Source organism: Lepus europaeus, chromosome 1, assembly GCF_033115175.1.
Source record: "Lepus europaeus isolate LE1 chromosome 1, mLepTim1.pri, whole genome shotgun sequence".
NCBI lineage: Eukaryota > Metazoa > Chordata > Mammalia > Lagomorpha > Leporidae > Lepus > Lepus europaeus.
This window is the reverse complement of record NC_084827.1, coordinates 48,613,638-48,630,368: the sequence shown is the minus strand read 5'-3', so window position 1 is coordinate 48,630,368 and position 16,731 is coordinate 48,613,638. Positions and strand designations below refer to the sequence as shown.

The 16,731-nt window shown below is 49.4% G+C and overlaps 1 protein-coding gene across 1 annotated transcript in view; it reads left to right on the top strand.

Annotated features, from left to right (window-relative positions):
* The first annotated feature begins 11,997 nt into the window (after positions 1 to 11,997).
* LAMB1 (laminin subunit beta 1) overlaps positions 11,998 to 16,731 on the top strand; it is a 72,743-nt gene continuing 68,009 nt past the window's right edge. Inside the window, exons 1-4 of the mRNA XM_062176551.1 lie at positions 11,998 to 12,100; positions 12,230 to 12,352; positions 13,324 to 13,490; positions 16,032 to 16,167. Of these exons, the coding sequence (XP_062032535.1) occupies positions 12,316 to 12,352; positions 13,324 to 13,490; positions 16,032 to 16,167 (340 nt within the window). The 5' untranslated portion in view covers positions 11,998 to 12,100; positions 12,230 to 12,315. The remainder of the gene's footprint in view (positions 12,101 to 12,229; positions 12,353 to 13,323; positions 13,491 to 16,031; positions 16,168 to 16,731) is intronic.

The following is a 16,731-nucleotide window of genomic DNA, read 5'->3' as shown; positions in this document are numbered from 1 at the left end:
GTTGTCCAGTTATCTCCATCTTGTCAAGGGTCACTTTCTAAGAATGCAGCCACAGGAATTTAAATTTAGAACTATATCATTAGAACAAGGGTATGCATGTTCTTTATAGGGGGAAAATTATACTATAAAAGAAAGAGCTATCTAGTATTTTGAGCTATGTAGATCCTGAGTGGTCCCTGTTTTAATCCCCCAAGAATTATATAATGCATTTTTTTTTCGTAATTGGAACCAACTTTCCTACACACTTAGAGGCCCATTTTTTTTTCTTTTTTTTTTTCTTTTTTTTTTTTTGACAGGCAGAGTGGACAGTGAGAGAGAGAGAGAGACAGAGAGAAAGGTCTTCCTTTTGCCGTTGGTTCACCCTCCAATGGCCGCCGCGGTAGCGCGCTGCAGCCGGCGCACCGCGCTGATCTGATGGCAGGAGCCAGGTGCTTCTCCTGGTCTCCCATGGGGTGCAGGGCCCAAGCACTTGGGCCATCCTCCACTGCACTCCCTGGCCACAGCAGAGAGCTGGCCTGGAAGAGGGGCAACCGGGACAGGATCGGTGCCCCGACCGGGACTAGAACCCGGTGTGCCGGCGCCGCAAGGCGGAGGATTAGCCTAGTGAGCTGCGGCGCCGGCCGAGGCCCCATTTTTTAAGGCAGTTATTTGGTCTTTGACTACAAAAGATCTACTATAATTATTTAAATCCTCTACTGAAGTTTATTTAGATTACATCTGGCTTTTCTGATGTAAACAATATTGTAAACACTTTCAAGTTTCCCCAATCAGAATCAAAGATAAGTATATTCAAAATTTTTTTATTTGAAAGGCAAAGTTAGGGCCAATTAAATCTTGTTATTAAAAAAAAAAAAAGGCAGAGTTACAGAGATAGAAACAGATAGATCGTCCATCCACTGACTGACTACCCAAATGACTGCAACGGCCAGAGCTGGGCCAGGCTGAAGCCAGGAGCCTGGAATCCCACCTGGGTCTTTACTGTGGGTGGCAGGGTCCCAAGTATATGAGCCATCACCTGCTGTGTCCCATTAGGAGGCAGGACTTGATCCCAGGTAACCTAACTGGATGTGGGTGTCCCAAGCAGCGGCTTAACCCACTGTGCCACAATGCCCGCCCGTCTCTGTTCTAAATTGAAATGTCTATTTCAACTTGCCTTCCAGAAAGTACAATTTTACCTTCCCAGCAATCATGGATGCTTGTATCCTCATAAACCTCATTGTGAATGAGCCTACTAAGGCCTGGGGCCATTGACTTACATACGTCATCACCACATCAGCAGGCAGTGGCTTCTTGGCAGTCCTCGTGTACATCACTCTTGTACAAAGCAGTCACTGCAAATGCTTGCGGTGAGAAACTTGTGCATTAAGATCCCATGTAGCAATCACAGTGAAGTACATGCTTTCCTGTCTTCTGAATTGGGTAACGTGCAACATGTTAACACGGTTTTAAAAGTAGTGATGAGGCTGATGTTGTGGCATAGTAGATAAAGCTGCCGCCTGCAGTGCCGGCATCCCATATGGGTGCCGGTTCGAGTCACAGCTGCTCTACTTCTGATCCAGCTCCCTGCTAATGGCCTGGGAGAGGCCTTTGTGGGCATGTGGAGAGCATACCAACAGCTGGAGGATCTTTTTCTCTGTCTACTACTCTGTAACTCTAACTTTCAAGTAAATCTTTTAAAAAAGGAGTACTGTGTATTGGCCATGACACGTTCTGGCTGAAGAATTATTGGTGAATGATTTCTGCCCAGAAAGCACAGTGGACATAGTCCCACTATGAAATATTTCCTCATTTCTGGATGCTCTCAATGCAGTGTCTGATGAGGACCTGCCCGGTGGCTGTACCGTGCACAATGCTGGGGAAACTAAGATACTCTCAAGACCTGTGCAATCTACTGCATAAGAAAATTAGATCAGTACCCTCACCATTTATTTGACATATTCATTGTGATCCTATGATGTGCTCCACATGACCTTGGTGCTGGAGACAGAGCAGAAAATGAGGTAAGCTGGTGCCTGTCCCGGTTGCACATCCATGCTGGAACATTCTAGAAAGACCCTGTCCAACAGGCAGAGCCCAAGTACTGTGCCTGGATGGTGGGGCTAAGAAGGTTCCATGTGTGAAAAGGTGTTAGAGCTGGCCTTTGAAGGCAGGGAAAAAAGCTGACTTGGCAGAGGGCAAGGCATTCCAGGTGGGAAGAGCTGGAGCAGCCAAGAGATAAGGGCCTTGGGTTTGGTAAATGGTTTGACTCTGGAGGGCGAGGGTGGGTCGGGAGGGGTGGCTGATAGAGCGAAAATGCAGAGGACGAAGAGGTGACAGAGCGCCTGGATCCTGCAGGGCTTGTGTCCCGAGAAGTGCACCCGGCCTTCGGACTTGGTTCACAGATATGATACTGGGTCACACAGCGGTGAAGTGATCCCCCATGGTCCCAGCTGGGGAGCTTCTCCTGGTGCTCAATTGTCCATTCATTGGCCTTTGCATTTGTATTTCAGACAAAGACCGGTACTAGTCAACATTTTCTTCAAAGTCCAACTAACATTGGTATTTCAAAATAGACCTTAGCTTATAACATTTGTTTTTAATTATAATAGTCACAGGCAAATACATTCTCCTTGTAGGAATTCCCTTTAACTCCTACACCAAACATAATCCCATTATCAGATAACTGTTATTTGCTAGGTCTCCTTCTAGAACTTTCTTAGCTTTTATTTGTATTTGCATGTGTCTATTTTTAGAAATCAAAAATTATGTTCTTCCATCATCTTCACCTTTATCCCTTCTTTATTTTACCACTAGCACATACATTTATGGTGATCTTGGTCTTCCCTAAACATAGTCTACGTTCTACTCCCACAGAGCAGTGCTTGGCACACAGTAAGTGCATAAAACTTGCTTGCTGCAGAATGAGGGGGATTGTTGATGAGGCTTAATGTACTACGTAGGTGGATAGGTGGAGCTGCCAGTCACAGTTGAAATATTGTGGATCATCACTGCCTAGATCAGCAAGCCCTCTGGGTAGATGACAAGATTGTCTGTCCCCAGGTTTGATTTCTGAATAGGACCTCTGAAAAGTCACTAGTTCTAGTGATGTGGGATAAACGGGCAGAAAGTTGGTTTAGGATCACTGAGCTGGAAGTCCCAAGCCCCTACGTGTAATTCTATCCTCTACCTGTCAGTCAAAATACCTCCTTTCCCAGGATGCATCTGCTTTATCCCAGGGCCTGGCAGGGGGTGGGGGGAAGACACTATGCAAATATGGGTATTGAGTTTCATATGTAATTGATGCCATAAAATTCTCAGGTGGCTTCATGTTCATGGACCTCAGGAGACCAACACTCCCCGCTCCCCACCATAGACCACGGCGTGGAGGGGCTGCTGGACTCCTTGTCTGCCTCCCTTCCCCTACCCCTTCTCCTTTCTGGACAGTCTTTTGGCCCACTACCCACTCATGATGGATGTCTGTGTGGGGCAACCTACGTGTGTGTGTGTGTGTGTGTGTTCACTCTCTCACCTTTTAAATAAGGTGCACAGTGTGATAAGGGTTATTCTTAGTGTCAGCACTAAGAATACTTATCTGTATGTGTTATTGGAGCCTGGAGTATAAAAATAAACACCCTCCTCACCCACGCCACCAGGTCCTCCCTAGAATGGAGGCAACACTGGCATTTTACTAGCCATGCTGAAGATGGCAAATGTGTCCTCCGACACCTTTCTCTGACAAACAGCCTGTCACAGAAACAGCACCTGATGTTGGAGGGAGACCTGCTGCAGACTTGCTTCTGATGGGATTAAAACCCAGCCACGGGCTCTAGGTGCCCTGTCCTAAATCTCGGGGACGGCCTTGGCAGTAGCTGGCACCCCAGCTGTGATGAACTCAACGCTCTCCTTGCGGAAGAATGGGCTTTTCCCTTCAATGAGCCACTGCCGTGGAGTTAGTTCATCTAAAAGATTAAAGGCAGAGTGGACAGTGAGAGAGAGAGAGAGACAGAGAGAAAGGTCTTCCTTTGCCGTTGGTTCACCCTCTAATGGCCGCCGCGGTAGCGCGCTGCGGCCGGCGCACCGCGCTGTTCCGATGGCAGGAGCCAGGTGCTTCTCCTGGTCTCCCATGGGGTGCAGGGCCCAAACAAAAAAAAAAAAAAAAAGATTAAAGGTGTTATGGTTGGCTGAGAGGAGGCAAGACAGAGAGGAGAAGGCCTTTGTGAGAGTTTGTCACCTCTGAAATGAGCTCCTAGTGAGCATCTCAGCATTCCAGGGTAAAAGTACTGGGTTGGAGGTTAGGATCTGTTTTCCACACAAGCTGTGAACAGTGGTGACGTGTTTAACTTGCTAATTAAATCCAGTCTCCTGGATCACCTTAGGTAATAATTAACAAGCCAGAACTAGGAGATAGATTTGTTGCAAAAAAGTAGATTAGACTGTAATGTGCCTCTAATACAAAGATAAGGGCCTGAACCTACTGGGTTGAAAACAAAGGTTAAAAATGAAGCACTGTCTCACTCAGTGAGCATTTCCTAAATACCAAGTATGTGCCAGAAACAGTACTAAGAACTCATAGGAGGTGTGGTAAAGACTTTGGGGGCCTACTGGGAGCTGCACTTGATCTTTCACATACAGACAGAATCCAGATCTTAATAAAGGAGAACTTAAAACCTTTAAATAATGAACTAAAGCAAGTCCTTTGCTCTTTTTCTGAATTTCGGCATCCTTACCAAGCTAGAGAAAGCACCATCAGCTGAAAGAGAAATGTTCAAAACAATCTTTAAATATAGAATGTTGGATGGAGCATTTGAGGAGATGAACTGAGCCGCACTGAGTTTTCTAAAAGGTAAGTAAATACCCACCACTGTTAGCTGCCTACTCAGTTTGACATTGGTGTTTCCTGTAAACACAGTGACTCACTCAGAGATGAAGGTACAGAAAGATGTCAGGTCAGAAAAATGAAGCTGGGGTTCTTAGCTAGTACTGGAGTACTAGTCAGGCTGTCCTGACTATTCTATTGAATCCTGCTATGAATCTTTTTTTTTTTTTTTTTTTTTTTTTTGACAGGCAGAGTGGACAGTGAGAGAGAGAGACAGAGAGAAAGGCCTTCTTTTTGCCATTGGTTCACCCTCCAAGCCAGGAGCCAGGTGCTTCTCCTGGTCTCCCTTCTGGGTGCAGGGCCCAAGCACTTGGGCCATCCTCCACTGCACTCCCGGGCCACAGCAGAGAGCTGGCCTGGAAGAGGGGCAACCAGGACAGAATCTGGCACCCCGACCGGGGCTAGAACCTGGTGTGCCAGTGCTACAGGGGGAGGATTAGCCTATTGAGCCACAGTGCCGGCGCTATGAAACTATTAACATTTTCTTCACAAGCTTGCTTGGGACTCTCTAGCTCTAGATCTGCTGTGGCTCTATCCCCTCAATTTTAAACAGCTGGGTTAGCAACCAGGTGCCAAAACCTAGAGACAAAGAAGAAATAGTGAACAGAAAACACTAGCTCCATTTAGAATGTTTCCATGGTATTCCTGCTAAATACAGATTAGAACTTAGATTCTGAGTTTGGAATTCACAAGCAAAGATAGGTTGGATCATGCACCTTCTTGGGAGGTAAAATAGGCGTGGACTCCTGCATAAAACTGGTAGAGAACTTGGATGAAGCTTAATTAAAAAAAAAATGTATTTATTTGAAAGGCAGAGTTATAGAAGGAGAGACAGAGAGAAATCTTCCACCTACTGGTTCACTCCCCAAATGGCGGGAGATGAGCCAATCCAAAGCTGGGAGCCAGGAGCTTCTTCTGGGTCTCCCACATGGGTGCAGGAGCCCAAGTACGTAGATTGTCTTCCCTTGCTTTCTCAGGCATATTAGCAGGGAGCTAGATTGGAAGTGGAACAGCCAGGACCCGAATGGGCACCCATATGGAATCCTGGCAGTGGCTTTATCCTCTATGCCACAGCTCCGGCCCCAGATGAAGCCTATTTTAGTGATTACCTTAAAACGTTTAAATTTAGATCTGGACACTGTTTTGTGGCATCTCTTTGGAGTCATGTAAAAATGGAGGGCCACTTTTAAGATGGTGTTGACAACGTTCTATCCACATGGGGCAGTTTAGCTAGGTCATACTGCAGTTTGAAAAAAAAAAAAGCTTCCCAAATCTCAGGCCAAAAATGAAAAAGTCTTGTGTTTCTCTCATGCTACGTGTCCAAAAGAATTTACTGGTGAAAGTAACGTGTGCTGGCTTCAGGCCTAACTGGACCAAGAAACTCCATGAAGATGCTTAAGAATCCACTGTCTTTTGCTTCACCTCTCTTTTCCCCTGTTAGCTCTGGTTTCAGGCAACCTCCACCAGTTCCAGGCTGATACTCACAGAACTCCCAGCTGAAGGAGGAAAAGAGGTCTTCTCCCCAAGAATCCCCACAAAATCGCAGTCACCAATTCCTGATCTAACCTGCAGACAGAAGGAGCTTGGAAATGCACAGAATAGCCTGGAACTCACGGTGGGATGAGCCCCACCCCCAGTTTGGTGAGCTGAACACAGAGGACAGGCCTCTCTAGGAAATCCCACATGGTGTTGCCATATGAAGGGAGCAAGGAAGGAGCCCAGCCAGCAGCTTCTGTTACACAGTCTGAGGCTTCAAACCCCTGGCTCCTTGCCAGAGTCCGGCCGCTGGCCTCCCTATCACAGAGGGCAGCATTAGTGACCGCGGGGTGTTCCTGTAAGGAAGGGCTCCTCCATGTCATTGACTCACCCAGAAGGAGATACAGAGTATCTATACCACAAATGTGTTAGTAACGCTCTCATCCCATGAGGATACAAAATCTAAGGAGACAAGTCTCTGCCTTTGAGGATTCCTGGGCGGTAGAGACACTGAACACAAAATGACAAATTCCAGAGGACCTGAAAAAGTCAGGAAGATGGAATGAAGAGATGAGTTGATTTTGGTACAAAATTTGAAATCCATGCAGGTTTTTTTTTTTTCATAATCGGGAACTTGTTGAAGACTCCTTGTATAGGATTTGAAATATATAGAAGGTACTATGTAATGATGGTTCTAAATTTGACCAGTCATGGAATCCTTGTTCTTTTTTTTTAAAGGTTTATTTTATTTATTTGAAAGACTTGCAGGGAGAGGCAGAGAGAGAGAAGTCGTCCATCTGCTGGTTCACTCCCTAAATGACCACAATTGCCAGAGCTGAGCTGATCCCAAGCCAGGAGCTTCTTCTAGGTCTGGTGCTGTGGTGTAGTAGGCTAAGCATCCACTAGGGGCGCCAGCATCCCATTTGGGTGCTGGTTCTTGTCTTGGCTTCTCTTCCAATCTAGCTCTCTGCTATGGCCTGGGAAACCAGTGGAAGATGGCCCAAATGCTTGGGTCCCTGTACTCACATGGGAGACCTGGAAAAAGCTCCTGGCTCCTGGCTTTGATTGGCTCACCTCCCGCCATTGTGGCCATCTAGGGAGTGAACCAGCAGATGGAAGACCTTTCTCTCCGTCTCTACCTCTCTGTGTCTGTAACTCTGCCTCTCAAATAAATAAAATCTTGGGGAAAAAAAGTAACATCCTGATTGTTCCAACTGTCAGTCAGAATTTAAAATGAGACAATGAGACACATAAATGGTATTCTAAGATTGAAAATGGAGATGACCTTGAAAATAGTTCTTGGGTTTCTTTTTTAAAACAAAATAATAAATGCCTTAAGGAAATAACTGTCAACACGTTCTTGGAGATGGCACAACCAGCAATTTGCAATTCCATCTGCCATTCAAAAAACTGCAGAGCTCGCCAGTAAGGACTGCCCCATGCTGAGGCAGGCAGGTAGAACCAGGTACACACAAGAGGGAGTTGTGTCTTCAACCCTTGTGAAGCTCTGGACAGGATTACTTAATACCAAGAGATGTCTCCTGCAAACTTGTAGCATCTTCAGCAAGCAGAGGAAGTTGTAGGAGAAACAGCCAACAAGAAGAATTTACTCTAAGAATTTGTAAGTGTGCCTAAACGAACTAAATTGAGTGGGGATGCTGCCTAGGAAGCCTAGGAAGACATTCTTCACTGGGGAGAAATTCATATTGGGTAAAAACAAAGTAGACATTGAAGATGGAAGAACATTTTTAAAAACATAAGAAGGACGTTTTGAAAAACATAGGCTAGGGGCCAGCACTGTGATGCAGTGGGTTAAAGCTCTGGCCTGAAGCGTCGGCATCCGTTATGGGCGCCAGTTCTAGTCCCGGCTCTTTCGCTTCTGATTCAGCTCTCTGCTATGGCCTGGGAAAGCAGTAGAAGATGGCCCAAGTCCTTGGAACCCTGCACCCACATGGGCGACCTGGAAGAAGCTCCTGGCTTCTGGCTTCGAATCGGCGCAGCTCTGGCCATTGTGGCCATCTGGGGAGTGAACCAGCAGATGGAAGACCCCTCTCTCTGTCTCTACCTGTCTGTAACTCTGTCTTTCAAATAAAAATAAAATCTTTTTTAAAAAAAATAGGCCAGTCTATTCACTTTCCTTCCAGAACTATTTATTGAACACCTATACCATGTATCATGTCCCTCTAAGCAATGGTAATACAAAAATGAATGTTGCACAATACTTACTTCACTGCCTGTTTGGAGAGATAAGGGTATAAACAAATAGTTAGGGTGTTACGTCATATATGCTATAACAGGCTTTTACGAGGCTTTTCTCTGCCGGAGCAGAGAAAGCCTCACAGAGGGAGTCTAAGTGGAGTCTTCCAAGATGCATAGTAGTTCTGCACTGAGCTGACAAGGTCAAGGTTGGTTTGCCTAGCAGGCAGCAAGTGATATAGGTACAAAAAGGGTGTTACCTACAGGGAGGGAGCAGTGGGAAGCCACTGATGCCTTATTTGAGAATTACAGAGAGCAGCATCTTCCATTGGCTGGTTCACTCCACACATGCCTGCAACACCCCAGCTGCAGCCTGCAGCCAGGAGCCAGGAACTCAAACCAAACCTCCCACGTGGGTGGCAGGAACCCAATCCCTTGAGCCACCACTACTGCCTCCCAGGGTCTGCAACAGCTAGGGTCTGGAGCCACATATGGAATCCAGGTACTCTGGTGTGGGATGCAGGTGTCTTGCCCACTAACCTCAACACCCTCCTCCACTGAAGGTTTCTGAATAAGGTAGTAACATGCACCAGGTTGTGCCTCTGAAAAATCCCAATGGGACTAGCACAGAGGCTTAGACTGGAGAGAGATGAATCTGGGAATAGAAGAAAGAACAGCCAGGAGGCTCCTGCGGGCATTCAGATGGGAGAGACTGAATGAAGTGGAGCAAAGCAATGAGGTGGAGCAATGGGGACATGCCAGCTGGTGGCTAGGATAGCAGAAATGGAAGGATCTCGTGCTGGGAGAGGGAATGTCTGATCCCCAGGCTGTGCTGGCTTCCTGGGTGTGTGCTCTGTGCAGGTGCACTTGGGAGAATATCACCCTAGGGTTAATGTTCCTTTGTTGGTGTCTTCACCTTGGTAATACAGGGGCTCTGCTCCTCACACAGCCAGCCCTGCTCCCAGGTCTCTGTTGCATAATGGTGTCATTAATGGCAATGGGGAACAGAAGAGAGAACATGTTTTGTACTAGGAGAGACAGGTGGAGCAATGAGTTCAGTTTTGCGACATGTGAGTTTTGTGTACCTATGAGTCATGAAAGTAGAGAGATTGCATAGCTCCTTAGTGGCTGGCTGTAAATTCTAAGCAAAGCACATGCTAGAAACAGAGCTGTGGTGCGGCGGCACCCAGGCTGACAAGTGGAGTCCCTGCAGGTGGATGAGAAAAAGGGACAGGGCCTTCAGGAGCACCCGTATTTAAGGGCTCAGAGAAGGACAAGAGAAATGGGAGCGGAGGAATCGAAGTCCTGCTTCGGAGTTGTGTCCTGGAAGCGAGGGAGAAGGGATCTGTAGGTGATCATCTGAAGCTTCTACTGCAACAAGGTGAGGCAGGATCACAGCAGGGAAATCCCACTGCAGTCAGCAGTTACTGGAGGTCCAGGGCGACTGCCAAACCCAACAGCGCGGATGGAAGCTGCGGTGCAGCGAGTTAGGGAGAGACTTGGGGGAAGCAGGGAACAGACGTGCAGATGGTCTTCTCAGGGTCGCTGGCTCTGATGTCAAAGGGAGGGAACGAGTGGGGGGTGTGCGGGATGCAGGCAGGGTGTGCTTTGTTCTAACTTAAGCTAGCTGCAGGTTTGTACGTGAGAGCATCTGAGAGCACAGCTCTTAGGAGATAAGAGCAGGGCACACTCTCAGGGAGGAATACAGAAGATAAGGTAGGAATGCAGGTACACCATTTGATAGGCGGAGTGATGAGAAGGTGAGTGAGCGTTGTGTTCCCCATGCGTGCACATGCAAGCACGAGATTTAAAAACCTTTTTTCTCTGAGGTGCTAAGTGAAGTGATCAGGAGAGCGGCCAGCCTTCAGGGAAGGGAGAGGACTCACCAGGGAGAGACAGCAAGGGCGCAGCTCTGCGCTGCAGTCCGTGTGCACAGGTGGAAAACTGTCACGTGAGACTTCAGAACGGGTGTTAAAAGCTCAACAAGGACAAAAGACATTGGGCTTTTAATCATTTCCTGTCATTGCACTCCATTGCAACATTAGATCTTGAGAACAGCGTTGGCTTTCTCAGTGCTGCTGGGGCTTCTCACTCAACCGAGGGGCTCCTGGGCACCAGAAGAGGCAAAATCCCCTCCCCGATCCCGGGCTGGGGGTGCAGATTGGGTGAATAAGTAATGCCTCACCAAGACCTGAGGCCCCTGCCTCCCTCAGCCTCCTGGAGGTGTATAAACTCACAAAGCAGCTTACTCTGTGGTCTAATGATTAAACTTTCCCCCGCCGATGTCCTTGCAGCTAAGTTATAAACTAGCTAACCACCCACACCCTCCTCCCAGAGACGCTGGAAAACAAACACAATCTCGGGGCTGTACACTTCCTTTATTCCAGGCACTTTTGGCCAGCGCAGAACAAAAGAAAGCTCCCGTTTTTTGACTCCTTCTGCGGCTAAGGGCATTAGAATTGGGCTTCATTCGCAGAAGGGGTAGTGGGATCCTGTCGCCAGCCTTTCTCCCCTCTCCACCCTACAGGAGCAGGGTGAGCTACAATTCACCCTTGTTTTCAGCAGCCGGTCTCTAACACAGCGCTGTTGGAGAGCCTTTTTCCTGGGCCTCGATCCGTTTGTGCACGGTAGAGTTCCTCCCTCCTTCCTAGAATCCTAGAATCTGCAAGGGGTGTGCTTTGCCGCAGGCTGTGGGAAAGTGGCTCTCGGGAGGGAAATCCGGCTGCCTGGCCATGTCGGCCCTTCCACGGTGAGATGAGAAAAGGAGTCATTGGCGGAGCGGCCATTGAGAAGTTAGCTGATCATCTCGATTCAGTTAAGAGGTAGATTTTAAAAAAAAGGAAAACCAATTACATGGATAATTCAATGCAGAGACCACGTGGGTAGTAAGAAGCCCTGGCAGATCTGAGTCAGTGCGTGCGTAAAGGGTGCTTGGCCAATGGCACTTTCCCTCCTCCCTGCGAAGATGTTGTAGGGTCAGATTCGTCCCAAGCCGCACGAGCTTTGACACTGGGGTCGGGAGATGGAGTGGTGGCTTAGTTTGTCCAGGACAGACTGGCCAGCTCGACTCTCTTAAAGGGTTAACCTGCCTTCCTCCTGTGGAGCGCACAGCCGGCGCGCTCCTGGTGCGAGTTTGTAGCCTTGGGCATCTTCTCGTGACTCACGTCTCGCCAATGTAAGCACACGCACGAGTCCGCGGTAGGTCCCGACCAGCCCCCTCGCCAGGGATCCAAACACCTACCTGGGAGACCAGCCCCAACGCATCCCGCCCCCACTGGACCGCCTGATCTTCTGCGCGCGCCCCGCAGCGGCGGACCGGGCCTGTCCTCCCACGCCGGGAACCCTGGCGCCCAAACCTCACAGCCCTAAGACAAAAGAAGCGCGCCGGGGGGTGGGACCTGGAGCTCGCCCCCTCCCCGCAGTGGCCGCTGCTGCTGCCCGCCCCCTCCGCCCCTGTTCTGTGTGTGCGCATGAGCAGAGGCGCCTCCCTCGGTTCCTCCCAAGGCTAAACTTTGTAATTCCCTTCTTTGGGCTCGGGGGCTGCCAGGAGTCGGAGAGCGCTCGCAGCGCCTGGTGAGAACAAAGTGGCTGCGCGATTTTCCCCCAATCCGGTCCACCCCCTGCTTCCGTGGGAGCGGCAGGAAATGGAAGGGCCCCTCTCCTGTCTCTCTGAACATTTGCCGTTTCCCTCCACCTTTCCAGAAAGGAAAACGAGAAGAAAAGGCAGGCGGCTCGGCAGGTACCTGGTCCCCTCCGCTGTCCTGGCCGCGCGGCTACAGGCACCGGACATGGGGCTCCTCCAGGTGTTGCTTTGCAGTTTCTTAGGTAATTCCGGGGAAAGGGGCGAGTGGGGACGGGAGCACTTGGGTTTGGGGGAGGAGAGCCCGAGGCCGTGTGTTCCAGTTTGGAGGGATCGGGGGAAGGGACTGGTTGGAAATGATTCCTCTAGGATAAAATGCCACCGCCCCAGCCCCGGTGGCGGCTGGGGTCAGCGCACGGGAATCACTGTGGACCGCTTTCCCGGGCTCTGCGCCCAGAGCCGCGGCTTCTGCGGGCTTTCCCGGCCGCTCAATCACTTGCTCACCCGGGGCGGGATCCCGCTGGGTTCCTCACTGCGGAGGGCAGGCGCCCTGGGGGTGGCAGGGTAGCAGCTAAGGGCTACCCAGGATCCTATTATCCAGAAAAGTGCCGGAGCTCAGCGCCGGCTTAGTCCTGGGAAGAGACTGGGGCCATGTGGCTTTAATTAACCATCCCCATTTGTCTCCCGAGTGGCACCAGAAACAGCTGGAGCGAGCGCTTTCCTGGAATGGCGAAGCTTTGAAGCCACTGCAGAGCCACAGGGACCATCCACCCACTCCTTGTGTGGGGGAAGCGGTGTCCACGCGCCGCCCTCGGAACCCACGCTCGTGAATTTCCGCGCGCGCTCTGCTATCGCACCCTCCCACGGTGCTTGCACTGCTGCCGCGTGCCTGCAGGCTCCCCGGGCGCGTTGGGCAGCTGGCCTCTCTGTGCCCAGCTCTGCACACTTCTAAGTGACCATGCTGTGCACCCACCTCTAGTAGGGGCCGCAGGTCTGGGTGGGCACGAGCGGGGTTTCCAGAGAGTGATGCTGTGCACTGCTGGGCAAACCTGATGACGTTACAGCCCTCCCCTGCGCGCACCTCTCCGTTGTGCCTTTTGACTGTGTGCGTTCTGCTTTCTGATGAACTGACTCCCTCCCCGCGGCACTACTTGTTCCTTTTGCCTGGGCACGAGCTGTACCCACCCCCAATCCCTGTGGCTCGCTCTTCTTGCAGCCCTGCAGGTGCGCGCTCAAGAACCCGAGTTCAGCTACGGCTGTGCGGAAGGCAGCTGCTACCCCGCCACCGGCGACCTGCTCATTGGCCGCGCGCAGAAGCTGTCGGTGACTTCGACTTGCGGGTTGCACAAGCCCGAACCCTACTGTATTGTCAGCCACCTGCAGGTGAGGGCGGACGCACACTGGCAGTTGGAGTGTCTGCTCCTTCTGCCTCCTCCTCCCCCTCCTCCCCTCCCCCTCCTCCCCTCCCCCTCCTTCTCCGGTTCAGACCAAAAGGGCAGGCCCCGGGGACTCCGCATCCTGCCCTTGATCCAGATAGGAAGCCCAGCCAGCCGGGGAGTCCCGGGGTTAGGCTGGTGGCTCACCCTCTCGCCCCATCTCAGTTTGCACAGTTGCATCCGCCGGCAGCCCGCTTGGTCAGTATGGAAAGGCAGGGCTGCACACATATGTGACCCCTGCCCAGTGCTCCCCCGCTACTCTCCGGCTCCAGACGTCCTGCCTTTTTTTCCCTCTCTCTTTTTGTAAATGCTGAAAGTGCATCTTAAAGGTGGTTTATTCTCTTTATTTCCTGAGCTGTGATCTTGAGTTTTTCCCAAGTCTTTGACCTGCGTGAAGGTAATTGCAGCGCTGACAGACGCCTGGCACCCATTTGTCTTTTTTCTAAATGCCCTGGTTGCCGTGGGACCCTGAGGGAAGAAGACCCGGCGTGAAATTCCAGGGGTTACCTTTCTGTCAAAGTGGACCAGGGTTGGAGATTTCCAGGGTCGTATTTAGCCAGTGGAAACCAGCTTTAAAGGAAGATGCAAAATATAACCGATCCCAAACCGGATTCTTTTTCTCGAGGGGTTTAGGAAGGAGGCTGTTCCCTCTGGCCTTTGAGAAAAGCGGAAAGTGTTAGTCTCACAGGTAGGGCAGAGTCCAAGCCAGCTGCTGAGAACCCGGTCACTCCACACACCTGCAAAGCCGCCCAACCCAGTGGCCAGTGGCTGGCATGGTAGGTGCCCCCAAATGGAGTTAATGTTACAAAGCAGAAAGTCCTGATATACTAAACCCAAGGAATGTGCCCAAGGGGACTCCTCTCCTTTGCTTCCAGGTTTATATGGAGATGTCTAGACAGCTTCCTCCTCCTGAACAGGGGGGAGACTATACTGAAACTCGCCCCACCCCCACCCCCACCCCCACCTTTTTTTTTAAGTTCTGGTAATTGTCCTCCGGTACTAGTTTCTTTGATTACGCGTTAATGAAGGCAGTTGCTGTTGCCTTTTCTAATATTAGGATTTAAGTTGTAGCTAGGACATTGTGCTAGCACTGACTTCACAAGCCAGGACATCCTGTTGATGAATCACCCGATTTTGAAATTGCCTTTGAGCAGAACGAGACGTGGGCTTCTCGTCTTCAAAGCCGGCAGAGCCAGACTCATTGGTTTATTTGATTAGCCGTGAATTTGTAGAGGACTTTTCACAGAAATCAGACCCAACACACACAGAGAGAGCGAGCGCGCGCTCATGTACTTTTCTCAAGCATTTAGTGGCTATAAAAATTGAGACAGGAAGTTCCTTTTGTCCAGGGTCCCAATGTATCCCTGACTTCTGGTTTTTGTTTTTTAGTTAGTACATCCTGTCAGTCGCAAAATTCTTTGGGACAAAGGTAGTAACTAACTATGTACAAACGTGAAAATATACTGCTGGGTTTTTTTGTCCTTATAAGAATGTCACCCTTGCTGTTGATAAGATGTGGCCATATATATATATATGAAATCAGTCTTAGCATCACTTTCAGACTTAAAAATCATCTGCATTTCAGGAAATGGAGGTGCAGAGCCAAGTTCCATGTGAAAAGACGGCTAATGAGCTGCGCTTGCGATTCACCAGAGTAGAACAGGAAGAGCAGGGAGCCCTCTGCCATGACTGCCTGGGTGGCTGTGGCCCTCATGCTAGGGAGCTGGCAGCTAAGAGACATCATGGCTGTTCTAAGGCCTAAGGCTCTCTTCGCCCTGCTTCGTGTCCATAATGGGGTTCTTTGAATTGGTCCCAGTTCGTAGTGGTTCCAGTATGGCAGGGCAGCCTGGTACCTTGTCCCACAGCTAGTCTAAGCAGCTTGCAGCTGAGCCCCTGTGCTGCCACCACACTGATTCATTGCCTGGGCAGGGGAGAAACGAAGAAAGCCTGTTTGGGAGTTCCTAAAGCCTCTTTAAATACTTCTGCCTAATACTTGATTTCTGCCTTATTTAGATTTTAGAAAATCAGGCCAAATGAATTGTTCTTGTTTTTTTTTTTTTTCCTGTCGTTTTCACTTTGTCTTATGTCAGCAAAAATTCCCTAATACTCCTCCTGCATTCTGCTTTAGAGTAAGCTTCTTGAGTCTTTATTGAGATTAAAGTTTAAGCCTAGAAATTTGATTTTGATTAAAATAATAGCCTGTGGAAACAATGCCTTCTTTTTGCTTTTGACCTTGAACGTGCGAGGAGATATTTTCAGGGGTATTTTAGACTCAGTAAGCTGAAAGTGAAAGGTATGATGTAAGTCATTTGAGGAATTCTTACATTTTTGTCTTTCTTGAAGCTGCAAGTTTGATTTTTACATTGTAGGCTCCATGGGTTTTGTTTCAGTGTGTGTGTATGTGTGTGTGCACGTGTGTGTGTGTGCACAAGGAGGGGAGGGAGGGAGGGACTGCTTCTTAGATTCCTGAGACCAACTTTGTTTTTAGGAGGACAAGAAATGCTTCGTATGCGATTCCCAAGATCCTTATCACGAGACCCTCAATCCTGACAGCCATCTCATTGAGAATGTTGTCACCACCTTCGCGCCAAACCGCCTGAAGATTTGGTGGCAATCTGAAAACGGTACGTGGCTGGTGTGGGAATAAGTTCCATGGAGCGTGAGCTGAACCTGGATGGAGTTGACAGGCTCTTGGGTGTTTGTAATGAGGATTGGCTCCTCTGTCCTGTAATTACGGCCTGAGAGATTTACTGCCTGGAGCCCTAACTTGGCTTGGTAGAATCTGATCCTTCTTCTTGAAGCATCTGTCAAGCCAAACCATGGGGAGTGTGTGTATAGACTGGGGCAGTCTGGCCGAGGGCGTGGGGAGGCCTCACTGTCTCTGAGGCCTCTATTCACAAGACATAGCACCTTTCCATTTTGGTCAACATCAAAGACAAGGGCAAAATCCCAGCCCCCACCTTCCTTCCATCTACAGAGGAATGTCATCGTAGTGATAACAGCGCTATGAGTAAGCACTGGGATGCAGTTTTTCAGAGTGTGTCAATGTGAAAATGGCCCTAAGTTAGTCTCCCAAGTGAGTGCGGGAATCCAACCTCTTTCCCTTTTTCATTTGGGTTTTGGTTTCATAAATTCATTTTGCTAGGATGTTATGATTGCTCTGCCACTAAGCCAATACATTTAAACCT